The sequence below is a fragment of the Oncorhynchus nerka genome, linkage group LG2, assembly GCF_034236695.1.
Source record: "Oncorhynchus nerka isolate Pitt River linkage group LG2, Oner_Uvic_2.0, whole genome shotgun sequence".
Taxonomy (NCBI): domain Eukaryota; kingdom Metazoa; phylum Chordata; class Actinopteri; order Salmoniformes; family Salmonidae; genus Oncorhynchus; species Oncorhynchus nerka.
In genome coordinates, this window is record NC_088397.1 from 50,882,835 (window position 1) to 50,898,874 (window position 16,040).

General features: G+C 39.0%; 1 protein-coding gene across 1 annotated transcript; it reads right to left on the reverse strand.

Annotated features, from left to right (window-relative positions):
* Positions 1-32: 32 nt before the first annotated feature.
* On the reverse strand, positions 33-4,017 carry LOC115137152 (microphthalmia-associated transcription factor-like). Its single transcript, XM_029673267.1, has 8 exons — positions 3,760-4,017; positions 3,440-3,535; positions 3,155-3,257; positions 2,784-2,867; positions 2,356-2,409; positions 2,167-2,242; positions 1,883-2,030; positions 33-1,744 (listed from the first exon to the last, which is right to left on the reverse strand). Exons 1-8 carry the CDS (start codon positions 3,835-3,837, stop codon positions 1,355-1,357), a joined length of 1,029 nt encoding a protein of 342 aa, XP_029529127.1. The 5' UTR covers positions 3,838-4,017; the 3' UTR covers positions 33-1,354.
* Positions 4,018-16,040: the final 12,023 nt, after the last annotated feature.

The window sequence follows — 16,040 nt, forward strand, 5'->3', positions numbered from 1 at the left end:
TCACTTTTGTCTTACATACATAATTAAACACATTTTTAAAGCACGATGCACTTTAATATTGCACAAAATATGTATATTGAGGCTCAGTAAATGCATTTTTTTTGACTACCCCTAACTCTTCTGAAGTGAAAGGCACTTGTTCCAGAGCTCCACTGATACTCAATTGTATAATGTTTTCAGCTTACCTGCCACCTAAGATAACACAATGATAGACAGTACAAAAAAAAATCACTTCATACCTCTGACCCTCGTACAGGGGTCCAGCAACCACATGATTAGCGCAAGTCGAGGACTGAGTGGCACAACACAATAAATAATAACATTCATATTCAGGTTAGGTCAGATAAGTGGCTCAGAAGACATGAAAAAGGGGAATGTGTTGGTTACATCAACTACATTATTTTATAAATGGGCTAGCTCCTACAGTCAACCATATAGTAGTCTTATAGAAAGTTATATAAGGAAATAATATGAGTAATTATAAAGTAATATTAGGGATAGTATTTCAGTATGCTGGCAGGTGCTCCTTCTGAGCTTAAATATCTGTTTGAACTCTTCAAAATATTATCTTCATGTGCATTACAACTTTGTATGGGATAAGAGCACAGATGTAAATTATATGGTAATAGCCAGGGGAATCAAAATAAAAATCGAATTCACTTAATTTAATACTTAATTAAAGACCTACTCAATAAAAAAACAAACCCCCCCAAAAAATCACAAAATGTTTATATTTACAGTGTCGTTTTGTACAAATATCTTCACTTTAGCTATCACCATGTAGGGAAAAAAAGTCATTAAAAGGGCATTCATTGTTCCTGCAAGTTGTTTCTTATTTGCAAAAATAAAATTGTGGCTTTCAAACCACTGCTTCTGAATTTAATTTAAGGGTAAGAAGTATTAGCTCATCTTAAATGCTTAGTACAATGTTATTATCAGTTAATGAACAAAGTATTCAACTAAATATATATTTCTGTATGATATATACTGTAATAAACAAATAGTCATGACATGAGAAAAATATCAAATCCTGTCATGTTATTGTGCACTTTCTCTCAAATAATTCACCCATGAAAAATTCATCTTATTGTACAGTAAATCTCAGCAGCCAACTAAGGAGCAGAGTAGACTAATCTGAACCGTCAGATTTGGTTCCAGACAGAGACACAATGAAAAAAACAAACAAAAGCAAAAGACAGAATGTCTGTAGACAAGGAAAGGAAAGCTGGAGGACATCTTAGGATGCCAGCAGAGAAGTGTCTCATGGAATAGATCAATAGCAGAACCTAGTAATAACAATCACAGTAATAACAATATGCTAAAATGTGAGTGTGACTTGAGCTCGTGGGCAGTGCTAACAACCAGGATTATTCTCCTCCATGCTTGAGCTGCTGCTACGCCTGCTGCTGCTGTTGGAGGCGTCTGGTGACACTGAGGACAGAAGGGATGATATGGGTGACAGGGTGTTGTCTATTATGTCCTTCAGTTTAGTGGAGGTCTTGTTGGAGCCATAGGCCCCTGGTTCCCCTGCATCCAAAGGGCTGTCATTGAAGTGGATGGTGCCGTTGTTGAGGTCTAGTGTGGTGGTAGGGGACATGTCGGGGCCTGACTTCTGGTACAGGTCTGACGGACAGTCTCCTAGGATGGGCTCCTGCTTGATGGCTCGGGCCATCAGCTCAGAGGAGCAGAGGGAAGGGGACGGCACAACCGCAAGACCATGAGCCCGCGCCTGCATCTCCAACTCCTACACAGACACACAGAAAACACAAGAACACATAGATACTTATACTGGCTATACATTTCCAGAGGATTTAAGTATAACTTTTTTTCTTCTCAAGGTGCCCTTGTGCTACGCTCACTGGCTCCCTCTGGCGGTGCGTACCTGTATGCGGAGCATCAGATGGCGGTTGGCATGCTCCAGCCTCCTCTGTCTAAGCTCCAGCTCCTTGGCTCTCTGCTGCTCCCTCTGCAGCTTCCTGATGTAGTCCACTGAGGCCTTCAGAATGGTGCCCTTATTCCAGCGCATGTCCCTAGGGGACCGCAGGGGACAATAGTCTACAGTCAGCGTGTAGCAACTAAGCAGCTGATCCTTAAACTGCATGAACACGAACACGTACGTCCTAGGGAGGACGCCAACATTTTTGGTCGATAAACGGGGCTACTTACGGATCATTTGACTTCGGAATCAAGGTTCCAAGCTCTTTGATTCGATCGTTGATGTTGAACCTCCTCCTTCGTTCAACTACAAGGTGAAGAGAAGGAGAAAAGCAGAACATAAGGAGTGAGTTATAATATAATGTGAGGGACACATGTATCCCAAATAACTGATTACTCCTCTTTGCCGAAGAAACTCACTTAAGTTGTGGTTGTCCTTTTTTTGTCTCTCCTTGGCCATCGCTCGCACCTCAGCTTCTGGTCGGAAGGGAAACACTTTTGAGTGGCAAGTGAAGGTGTCTTATTTCTTACCTACTCAAGATGATTTACAACCCTTTTCTAGCTAAACACCATTCATGTAACCCATTGGGTATCTAAACTACATTTCTACTGATACATAGATCTAATTTGTCAATACACACAAAATACTTTACAGAGGCAATTGTAAATAACTGCCTTTAATGCTGCCTTTAATATCTCAAAAATATCCAATCTGAATCCCCACTGAATCCCCACTGACATTTTAGTTCAGGTACGTTAATGAGCCACCATGAAAATAGTTTAATAATGTGTTTCAAAAAAGGAAATAAACAATCGTTTGAAAATGTGAGAATCTAGTGACAACGTACCAACTGGAAAGCCCTCAGGCCTTTGGTAGTTGTCAAACTGGCCACAGGATGCAGTCTTGTCAAGTATGTTCATCATGCCAGGACCTTAAGTATTGGTAAACTATTTGTAATTTGTATTTTATTTATAGCTAACAGTATGTTATGCATTTGACAAATTCCACACAATATTGACGCATATATGCTTCTTTAACTGTTAGTATTAGTATATCATTAGTATACTATTGGTACATCACTACGACGGTTTCATAAACAAAGATTTTTTTTTAAAGATCTATTTGTGATTTGACATGGTTGACAATATTTAATATGGAGATGCTTGGCTGATGGTGTCGTGTAAATAATTGGTTGTACTCGGCAGACCAAAAACGTACCTGAGAATTCCCTTTTTATGTTGGATAAACTACCAGGGCAGGCGTTACTGCTGGTAAGTCCGTGGTTTCCATACATGTCCAGAAGGTTACCAGATACAGGGAGCTGAGGAAAGGAACAGAGCATTCAATGATTGCAATGCAACATGATATTGATATTCTAAAGCATGCAAAGCTGTAGTTGCTTTTCAGTAAATGTGTTGTGTACCTTCCTGAAGAACAGAGTGATTGCTATTGCACTTTAACATTTGAAAAATTTGTTATGTATTGGGAAGGGTGTAAATTTACAGTATTTGTAATCTGGAGTCCAGGGTCCATAAAGCCAAGAATATCATCATTATAACTTGTTTCCAAGCTAATAATGTCATCGATGACATCGTCCATCTGTAATAATAAAACAAAAACATTATAAACCAACCTAAAGTACCAGATTTGTATTCGAGTAATGTTCTGATAGACAACATTGAAAGATGTACCAGAAATCTATATGCATTTTGTACCCAGTTCGCCATATTCCTGAATAAATCCATTGTGAGATTAAAATGAAAGAAAAAAAAACTGGAAATGGTACATGCATTGGATCTCTGTGTCCTCTCTTTTATGCCTACCTCCTTCTCACAGTTTGAGGTGAGGGTCAGCAGGGCCATGGGGCTGTTGGGGGCAGTGCTGCCTGGGCCGGGGGGCATCCCGTGCTCTGGGGGTTGGCTGTGGCACTGCAGGCTGCTGGCCTGGCTGCCAGGCTTACCCCCGAGGGTGGTGGACAGGTACTGCCTCACCTGCTGCCTTTGGGCCTGCTGGATGTGATACTTGGTGGGGTTCTCCAGATGGCTCTGCACCTTGGTGGGGGGGAAATGAGAGACGTTGGAAGACGGCGGAAAATGTTTCCAACGTTAGTTTTGATCAGTGTCGGTAATGAGGTTCCGGGGGTTAGACCATCTCATCCTATGGAAACGTATAGTTATCCAGTGAAATGTGGCTTTGCTCTTTGTAAAATGTCTCACAATAAAGATCTGTGAGATTCTGTGGATTGATCTTCAGACTTGAATGCATGTCTGAAGAGCAACACATGGATTCTACAATCATAAACAATAAACCAAACCTTTTCAATCACAGCCTCTAGTTATATGCCCCTTTCTTTCTTTTACTCCTCAATGACAGTGAATTATACAGTGCACCGAGGACAATGTCATGAATACAATGCATTTATTTATGTTTGTACAAATATAGTACATACTTAAATATGACATTATACTAATACAAGTGACACTAACACCTAACACTCATAGCAATACTGCATACTGATAGAAAATCAAACCCCCCAAAAAACAGTCGGTAATGGTAAAACTCACCTGGTAATGGCTGTATTCAAGCATCTCCAACATATTGTAATTTGTATGATAGTATGTATCAGATATCCCTTTTGTCTGGACAGTCAACTGTGTGAATACAAGGCTACCATGTGCAAACAAGAGGACAGGCTTGATCAGTTTAACTTATTAAAGGCAAACCCCTAATTAGTTATACAAGTTTGGAGACAGGGGGAGGGTACTAGGGCTCATCCTCTCTATGTTGTGTTGTTCTAGCTAAACTACGAATTTATGTCTTCACAGCGTTCATTTGACGTCAACATCTCCGTCTCACAAAGGACTCTTTCTGCTAGTGGGTTACTAGTTTCCAAATTGAAACTCGCTCCCGGCTAACTAACGTTTCATCTTTAGTTCCGCTCATCTAGTATAAAACATAATTTTTTTCTGAGAACCCGGAATACAATTGACACCACTGTTCCATTACAAACATTGCGTAACAAAAAGATTAATCCAAAAATGTAGCAGGATTTTTAGAAAAGACCATCCCACTACCAACTTTCGGATTGGTGTTGCGTGTTAAACCTAGTCTCCCAGTGGTTCCCAAATGATGTGCCAGGATCCACTAGTCTACTAAGTCATAGCCAGTTCCTAGTTAGTCTGCAGCTTAAGAGTTGACTAGGGTTAAAAAGAATAGGGGATCACAAATCCAGTTTAAAATGGATCACAGGCATGACACAAAAGTAGAATCACTGCTGGTTTGACACCTTAGGAATATGACATTATCAGAAACAAATATTACTGTTTAATTAGGAAGATGAATATATGTCAATACAGTTTAATAGTTGATCTAGACCAATAGACATGTATGCCAATAAAGTTCAACCCTGCTTAGAAAAGTTTATCTGGCTTTCAGAAGACACGTGCCCATTCAAGTTTCCAAAACCATGTCAAATATGAAAAAATAAAAAGACACTAAGTAGTTGTATCTAACACAAGGGCTAACTGTACTGTATATAAATCAGTTGAGATCCCTATCAACCGAGAATATTATCTCATCCTCACACCCTTGTACAGGAAGATCATTTGTTTTGACAGATTTTGGTCTGTCTCTACATGTACAAGCTATGAGCAGAGTGCCAACTGGGATTTCCACAATGCAAAAAAACTAAAACAGTTATTAGCTCATTTATAGAGCTATTCATTTATACATTTTTAGTATAGACAAGTGTGTTGCTAAAATTGTTAGAAAAATCTTTACATTCTCAAATCATACCAAAAATCCTCCCTAAAATCCACTACCAGAAATGTTAAGCTCACAACTGACCATTCTATTTTTAACAAAGCTGGCCCATTATTCTGGGGCAGTCATTTAGTTAAAACTGCAGGGGTCATACTTGGAGCCAACACCTGTGATGCAGAGCAACCTGGTCTCAGAGCAAAACAAATGATACTTTACTCAAATTCATGCCATTCCATAGAGTACCACACAGTATGTGTCAGAATACCCATAAAACCTAGGAGTCAAACAAGGAAATGGTTCCAATCGTTTTCCCACCATACAATTTTCTCATAGGGGATTTTAGAAACACTTACAATAACAGCTGTGTTTCGAGTAGGCTTACTCTGGCGTGGCATTTTGATAACCGTGTAAATCTCTCTAGGACCAGGTGAATTTTATCAATATATTTGCCTGTATCCACAAGGCAAACATAACTTATTTTAAGTGTTTCTAAAATTCCCTATGGGAAAAACGAATGGTGGAAAAACGATTGGAACCATTTCCTGTTTGACCGCTAGGTTTTATGGGTATAATGACACCTCCACTATGGGGCTCTACTTTAAATGAAATGTTACTTTATCTTAGGTTACATTACATTGGCTTACTAATGAAATAGTGGTCAATGTATAGTATCCTACGTCTTGATTGTTTAATATGATATATTATGTTTGACTGCTTTAGTGTGATATATTACGCTCTACTGCTTTAGTATGATATGCTAGGGGGTAAGGTTAGGGTTAAGGTTAGGTTTAGGAGTAAGGTTACAAGGTTAAGGTTAGGGGAAGGGTTAGTTAACCTACAAAGTAGTTGCAGAGTAACTAAAAAGTATAAAGTAGTTGCAAAGTTGCTGAAATGCTGATATTGTCCATGATGAGATTCAAAAACGCAACCTTTGTGTTGCTAGACAATAGCGTTATATACCAACCCATCCACCCGGACCAACCAGCCTCCTTTTGTTTTTGCCTTACGTAACCTATGTTCATACCAAACGCAATATATCATACTAATTTGGGTGTCCCGGATTTACGTAGGCCAATGTAATGTTATCTAACGTAAAGTAACATATCATACTAAATGGAGTGGCATGAATTTTGGTCAAATATAATTCGTTTTGCAGAGAACCGTGCAGAGCGCTGTAGCTAAGCCTATCGTAGTCTAATGTTGCAGACAACTCCTCCCTCTCGCACCTAACATTTGTAATTAGACTCTCTTCTCTATCTACCTGTCAAAAACACCTTGTACCCTTAAGCGCATACAGTGGGCTGCTAGACATTGCTTTCACATAATATGGGATAACTTGCCCTTTGAGCCATGCACACCATATGCTACACGAGTTGAGATGTAGTTCTTAGAAATAACCTTGAAAAAAGAGACCTGAACCTTGAAAATAAAAATGGAGATCCATAACATTAACATTGAATGTCCTTTTCAAAATCGAGGAACTGCTGTTTAGCAACCTGTTCAACGCTGTACACCATTACATCAAAAGGACCAACATTGTTCTGAATGGGTGTAAACTGAGAATGTACATTTTTACTCTTGGTAGAAGATAATTATATTATTTGCCAGTCACCAGTAAATGTGTATTTCTCTGACAGAAAATTCCAAAGAGATGAGGATACAAGACACTAAACTTCTTGTCGGGACATGCATATTTCCCCATTACATACTACCAATTACATACTCATGTAACTGACTAGAGGAGCATTCAAAAGGATGATGCTAACAGTGCCAGTTCTCAGAACAATTCCACAGATGTGGTCTATGAATGAGGTGACGAAGTTGGCGAACGAACTGCTTAGCCATGAGTCCAAATTGATGAGGATCCTCACATGAGATAAAGCGATATCAATAGCCCTCTCACAAACATGATGGATTAACATACCCCAAACCCTAAACATAGAGAGCCCAGCTAACAGATCTAGGGAGAGCAATGTTCCCCTAATGTTTGAGTGTCCAGTTTTCCGTTAGTGAGGGTAACATAAAACATTCTGAGAACCTTTTTTTAGCATGTTTTAGTGTTAAAGGTAGGAGAACATTCCCTTAATGCCAAACAGAATTTATCTAGAACGTGGTTACAACAGTAATGCTCTAGGCAACTTTTATGGGACTTTGCAAGAACATTCATGTGTCCAGTATTCTGAGGGTTCGGAGAATATTCCCTAGCCACTCTCCCAATAATGTATATCTCTAGGACGTGTTTATTGGGCTAGTGATAGTTACGCCCTGTCCAGAAGAAACCCTAACCCCTTCTCCCTAGGCACGTGTAGATATGAAACGACTTGATAGGTGTAAGCAATAGGGTGAATGCACTATGAATTAAATCTCAGCTCTGTTAAAAGTACACTCAAGAAAATATTTTATTGATCAAAGTAATTCAGGAGTATCATTAAAACAGGTTAATATGCCCCTCCAACATTAAACAACTACACAGAAAGCCCCTAAATAGCAGAAATAAGTACTGTGAACTAAGAAGCTATAAGATCAAATCCCAGGTCAGGATATGTTGAATAATAATTACTAATTGAACATGCATAATGTAATAATTTATGTCAAAGTGTGTCAAACATGTAAGTTGAAAACATTGTTTCTTATAAACACTGAGCGTATGAGTATCCCTAAACTGGAAAACAGACAAAGAGCTGTGAATCGATCAGTGATTCGCCAATCAGGGCCTTGATTGGCTCAGCAACAGTAATAAGACGTGATGTGTATTTATTTATTTTTGGACACATAAATGTTCTTGCAATGTTCACGTGTCTAGAACATAATATAATATATTATGTTCTGTGTATATGTTTAGAATATTTTCCTAACCCTTGTACCCTTGTACACATGAATGTTCTTGCAATTTTCCCATGAAACATGTATAGAACATTAATAACTTAAGTTCTGAGAACATGGTAACCACGTTTTGGGTAAGTTCTATTTGACATTAAGGTAATGGTCTCTTGGAAACATTTCAGGCTCACCACATTAGTGACATAATGAGACTTCTTGAGGTATATGGGGCAGCATTTTCACTTTTGGATAAATAGCGTGCCCAATTTCAACTTCCTGCTACTCATGCCAGGACTATAAGATATATACATATTTTTAGTAGATTTGGATAGAAAACCCTCTGAAGTTTCTGAAACTGTTTGAATCATGTCTGTGAGTATAGCAGAACTTATGTCGCAGGCAGAACCCCGAGGACTAACCGTTCAGAATTTTGTTTTTGTTGGTCTCGGTCTGTTCATTGGCAAATGAGTTCTCGGAGTTCTCATTGGCAAATTATATTTCTTAGGAACCTGTTTTCAGTTCCTACCGCTTCCACTGGATGTCACCAGTCTTTGGAATTTGGTTGAGGTTATTAACTTGTGCAATAAAGAAGTAGGCCATCTAGGAACTGGGTAACACTGTTGAGAGTGTGCAAGACGTGAAAAGTAGCATTGGTTTGTTGTCTTCCTGTATTGAACACAGATAGACCCGTCTACAATTTGATCGATTATTAACGTTTAAAAATACCTAAAGTTGTATTACAAAAGTAGTTTGAAATATTTTGGAAAATTTTATAGGCAACTTTTGAAATATTTTGTAGTGACGTTGCGTTTTTTGGAGGCTGTTTTTTTCTGGATCAAACGCGTCAAATAAATGGACATTTGGATATATATGGACGGAATTAATCGAACAAAAGGACCAATTGTGATGTTTATGGGACATATTGGAGTGCCAACAAAAGAAGCTCGTCAAAGGTAATGCATGTTTTATATTTTATTTCTGCGTTTTGTGTAGCGCCTGCAGGGTTGAAATATGCTACCCTCTTTGTTTACTATTGTGCTATCATCAGATAATAGCTTCTTATGCTTTCACCGAAAAGCCTTTTAAAAATATGACATGTTGGCTGGATTCACAACGAGTGTAGCTTTAATTGAGTATCTTACATGTGTGATTTAACGAAAGTTAGATTTTTATATCATTTATTTATTTATTTGCCGCGCTGCATTTTCCCTGTTCTTTGCCCAAGTGGGACGCAACCGTCCCCTATACCATAAGAAGTTCATCTTGATATAGTGTGTGTGTCAGGAGTGTGCGCTAGTGGGTTGGAATAAACTTTTGAACCTGCTTTGTCTTGGTCGAGAGGAGGAGATTCAGTTTATAACCAATGATGTCATATTTGATATATAAACGGTTGTACATTGTTCTATGGGTAGTGTGCTCCGAGAATAAATACTATTATCTAATTTTGATAACACTGGTCTCTGTCTATTTTATGCAAATAAGAATCTTACAAATTCTTAGAAACAGACAGAGTGATTTTAATTGAATTGGTTAATGAACACGTATAGGAATTATGAAATTCCCTTTACAATTGGTCCTTCGAGTGGATTTCTAAACCTGCCTCTGTCGTCCGAAGGTAGTACGCCCGAAAACCGTGCATGGGCGGGTCTTGACCCGTTATTTAAAGACCTGGCCTCTGAATTGGGGTTCAAAGAACAGGCCGGTATATACAGTATATATATATATATATATATATATATATCTCTATATCTAAGGTCGACAGAGACGGTGACGGAATCTCACGAACATTGCTTTTCCCAGTCTGCAGGACGACGGTAAATGGTCTTTATTCTCGGATTTGGGGAGAATGATTTAAGTTCTTTGATTTGATGTTCTAAAAAAATGTTTACAATTTATCAATAATAGGAGCTTCATTATTCCAAACAGATGAACAGGGTTTTGTATGACCAATATACACAGGGTTTTGTATGACCGATATACACAGTTGTAACAGGTCCGCGATGACCTGAGGTAAGGTGCGCTACCATAAATAAAACTAAACTTAATAACAGAGGTCCGTTTGCCCGCGATATTAAGCCCGGATACTAAATGGGTGTTGTTAGGTAGGACGGATGGCTTGTACGAATAATAACTAACAGGATAGTTTAACCTACTCAACACTTGGATAGTGTCCAAAAAGGAGGAGAGGGAAGCCCAAAGTAGTGAAGTGAGATACGAGATATTAGTGTACTTTAAAAATCCTCCAACACAACCCGATAGTTGTAAGGTAAGACCTAATATCCGATCGACAGCAACGCTATAGATAAAGTTTCCAGGGAAGAGAAATCATATAAATCCATACACATAGATTGTAACTAGGTAACGTTAAACAGCACATACATAGATCATAGAAATATATACACCTAGATTGTGAGAGCGGTAGAAAGTGGGAACACACACACATAGAAGGTAAAAAATACATACACATAGATAGTGATTAATACCATAACTACTAGTAACGGCAAGGATTTATCAAACATGGGTAGTAAATCCTCAAAGGAGGTCCCGGGATTAACGGGAGACCAGCGTTTTATGGAGCAGAAAGAAAAAGAGAAGATGTTTCAATTGCAATAAGACAGGACATCTCGCCCTGGAGTGCAATACTCCCTGCAAACATTGTGACAGGTTAGGACATCAACACCGAGATTGTAATTTAACTAAGGGGAAGGTCAGACGCGACAATCGGGGGGAAAAGAGAGAGTCAGAAACAACGAAAGCGAGATTAATGAGAATTCTCGCTGGGGAAGAGCTTGAATCTTAATTTGGGCTATTTTTGGGGAATTGTCTCTGTGTCGGAATTTGCGACTACAGACAATTATAATAATAGGGTTGTTGGCGGGGAGGCTCCGTCAATTCCAATAAGTGATGGTGGTTCAGTGTTTAATGGAACGTTCTCTAAAGTTCTCACAGTATGACATCTTTGTTAGGATTACTGGAAACCATGACTTGGAGTGGAGAAGAGGCCTCCAGATTGCGATAGAGAGGTGAAGTACACACAGGGAAGTGCCCTGCGGCCTGGCAGAAATATGAAGCGATTTCAGTGCCAACAGAAATTGTTTTTGAAAAAATTAGATACATTCAGATTCAGTTTTCAAATTCAGTTCTCCAAATGTAGTTTCAAAACCAGAGACAACATCCTGGTACTTTGTCAGCCAGGAAAGGTAGAGGAGAACAGATAGAATCAAACACTCACTGTGGTCAACAGAAGCTTCTAGCGGTTTCTAAAGCCAATGGGGCATGTTTAATTTATTTTCCTGCTATGAACTTGGCTCTAGCATTTGAACCGTTTTGGCTATGAAGCTAAGACTCTCTGGAACATGGACGTGCCTTCTATTTCCGTCTATGGTGATCACAGGTGGTGTTAGGAGTGTCACAACAACAAAAAATGGCCCACATAAGACTATAGTTGAAATGCAATTGTCATGGCCCTTCCACTCTTTATTTAATCTGGCTCTTGACACTAACTGGGTTCGAACCAGGTCTCCTGCATGTCGAGAACTATGTTAGCAGTGCCGGGATGATAGACCGAAAATTATCAACACCATTATATCGATCACTTAATATGAATATATCTAGCCTTAGAAAGGTTCATGAAATCAATAATAAAGGTTCATGAAATCAATAACTTGCTAACATCAGATAACATTCATAAATTAGCCATTTCTGAAACTCATTTAGATAATTCGTTTGATTATACAGCAGCAGCAATACAAGGATATAACATCTGTAGAAGAGACAGGATTGCTTATGGTGGGAGATGTTGCTGTATATATTCAGAGCCATATCCCTGTCATATATTCAGAGCCATATCCCATATCCCCTTGGGATAAGTAAGTAAGTATCTAAATAATATGTGGGAAATGCTTGATAGCGTATGAGATATAAACAGAGAGGTATACTTTTCTTGGGGACCTTAACATTGACAGGTTTTCATCAAGCTGTCTGCACCAGAGGAAGCTTCAGTGCCTGTAATCTGTTTCAGGTTATTATCAACCTACCAGGGTGTTAACAAACACTACAGGAACAAGATCATCGACATGTATTGACTACATTTTTACTAATACTGTATAACTTTGTTCTAAAACTGTATCCGTAACCATTGCAGTGATCATAATATAGTGGCTATATCCAGGAAAGCCAAAGTTCCAAAAGCTGGGCCTAAAATAGTTTATAAAGAGATCATACACAATATTTTGCTGTGACTCTTATGTGTATCATGTTAAAAATATTTGTTGGTCTGAAGTGATTAATAAGGAGCATCCAGACGGTGCAGTTGATGAATTTATGAAATTGCTTCTTCCAATTATTGATAAACATGCACCTGTTAAGAAACTGACTGTTAGAACTGTTACGGCTCCATGGTTTGATGAGGAATTTAAAAACTGTACGGTTGATGGAGAAAAAGGAAGTGGCTAATAAGTCTGGCCGCATATCTGACTGTCTGACTTACTGCAAATTGAGAAACTCAAAAAATGTAGCCAATGTATGAAGCCAAGATTAATGTTATATATATTTTTTAAATTGTTAGCGATCAATAATGACAAACCTCCTGGCATTGACAACTTAGATGGAAAGCTACTGAGGATGGTAGCTGACTCAATAGCCACTCCTATCTGTCACACTGGTCACTTTAATAATGGAACACTGGTCACTTTAATAATGTTTACATAATGTTTTACCCATTTCATACGTACAGCCGTGGCCAAAAGTTTTGAGAATGACACAAATATTAATTTCCACAAAGTTTGCTGCCTCAGTGTCTTTATATATTTTTGTCAGATGTTACTATGGAATACTGAAGTATAATTACAAGCATTTCATAAGGCCCAAACAATCAGAAAGGTGATTCATCAGAGAAAATGACTTTACCCCAGTCCAATCCCTGTACCCTTTACAGAATATCAGTCTGTCCCTGATGTTTTTCCTGGAGAGAAGTGGCTCCTTTGCTGCCCTTCTTGACACCAGGCCATCCTCCAAAAGTCTACGCCTCACTGTGCATGCAGATGCACTCACATCTGCCTGCTGCCATTCCTGAGCAAGCTCTGTACTGTTGGTGCCCCGATCCCGCAACTGAATCAACTTTAGGAGACGGTCATGACGCTTGCTGGACTTTCTTGGGCGCCCTGAAGCCTTCTTCACAACAATTGAACGACTCTCCTTGAAGTTCTTGATGATCCGATAAATGGTTGATTTAGGTGCAATCTTACTGGCAGTAATATCCTTGCCTGTGAAGCCCTTTTTTGCAAAGCAATGATGACGGCATGTGTTTCCATGGTTGACAGAGGAAGAACAATGATTCCAAGCACCACCTCCTTTTGAAGCTTCCAGTCTGTTATTTGAAGTCAATCAGCATGACAGAGTGATCTCCAGCCGTGTCCTCGTCAACACTCACACCTGTGTTAATGAGAGAATCACTGAGAATCACTGACATGATGTCAGCTGGTCCTTTTGTGGCAGGGCTGAAATGCAGTGGAAATGTTTTGGGGGAATTCAGTTCATTTGCATGGCAAAGAGGGACTTCGCAATTAATTGCAATTAATCTGATCACTCTTCATAACATTCTGGAGAAAATGCAAATTGCCATCATACAAACTGAGGCAGCAGACTTTGTGAAAATTAAAATTTGTGTCATTCTCAAAACTTTTGGCCATGACTGTAGAGTATGTACAGCATTCTAGTCAAGTCCATCCGATTCAACTATTGCTGTACATATACCATTCTATGTACAGTTGAAGTCTGACGTTTACATACACATTTACATACACCTTAGCCAAATACATTTAAACTCAGTTTTTCATCATTCCTGACATTTAATCTGAGTAAAGATTGCCTGTCTTTGGTCAGTTAGGTTCACCACTTTATTTTAAATGTCAGAATAATAGTGTGTGAAATGTCAGAATAATAGTTCAGAGAATGAATTAATTCAGTTTTAAATTCTTTCATCACATTCCCAGTGGGTCAGAAGGTTACATACACACAATTAGTATTTGGTAGCATTGCCTTTAAATTGTTTAACTTCGGTCAAACAAGCCTTCCACAAGCTTCCCACAATAAGTTGGGTTAATTTTGGCCCATTCCTCCTGACAGAGCTGGTGTAACTGAGTCAGGTTTCTAGGCCTCCTTGCTCGCACACACTTTTTCAGTTCTGCCCGCAAATTTTCTGTAGGATTGAGGTTAGAGCTTTGTGATAACAACTCCAATACCTTGACTTTGTTGTCCTTAAGCCATTTTGCCACAACTTTGGAAGCATGCTTGGGGTCATTGTCCATTTGGAAGACCCATTTGCGACCAAGATTTAACTTCCTGACTGATGTCTTGAGATGTTGCTTCAATATATCCACATAATGTTATTTCCTCATGATGCCATCTATTTTGTGAAGTGCACTAATCCCTCCGCAGCAAAGCACCCCCTCAACATGATGCTGCCACGCCCGTGCGTCACAGTTGGGATGGTGTTCTTCGTCTTGCAAGCCTCCCCCTTTTTCCTCCAAACATAACGATGGTCATTATGGCCAAACAGTTCTATTTTTGTTTCATCAGACCAGAGGACATTTCTCCAAAAAATCTTTGTCCTCATGTGCAGTTGCAAATCGTAGTCTGTCTTTTTTATGGCGGTTTTGTAGCAGTGGCTTCTTCCTTGCTGAGCGGCCTTTCAGGTTATGTCGATATAGGACTTGTTTTACTGTGGATATAGATACTTTTGTACCCGTTTCCTCCAGCATCTTCACAAGGTCCTTTGCTGTTGTTCTGGGATTGATTTGCACTTTTCGCACCAAAGTACGTTCATCTCTAGGAGACAGAACACGTCTCCTTCCTGAGCAGTATGACGGCTGTGTGGTCCCATGGTGTTTATACTTGAGTACTATTGTTTGTACAGATGAACGTGGTACCTTCAGGTGTTTGGAAATTGCTCCCAAGGTCTTGGCTGACTTCTTTTGATTTTCCCATGATGTCAAGCAAAGAGGCACTGAGTTTAAAGGTAGGCCTTGAAATACATCCACAGGTACACCTCCAATTGACTCAAATTATGTCAATTAGCCTATCAGAAGCTTCTAAAGCCTTGACATCATTTTATGGAATTTTCCAAGCTGTTTAAAGGCACAGTCAACTTAGTGTATGTAAACTTCTGACCCACTGGAATTGTGATACAGTGAATTATAAGTGAAATAATCTGTCTGTAAACAATTGTTTATTACTTGTGTCATGCACAAAGTAGATGTCCTAACCGACTTGCCAAACTATAGTTTGTTTACAAGATATTTGTGGAGTTGTTGAAAAACAAGTTTTAATGACTCCAACCTATGTTTATGTAAACTTCCGCTTTCAACTGTATATTTCTTAATTCCATTATTTTGCTTTTATATATATGTGTGCATTGTTGTTTATTGTTAGATATTACTGCCCGGTTGGAGCTAGGACCACAAGCATCTCACTACACCCAGAATAGCATCTGCTAAATTCGTATGTGACCAATAAAATGGTA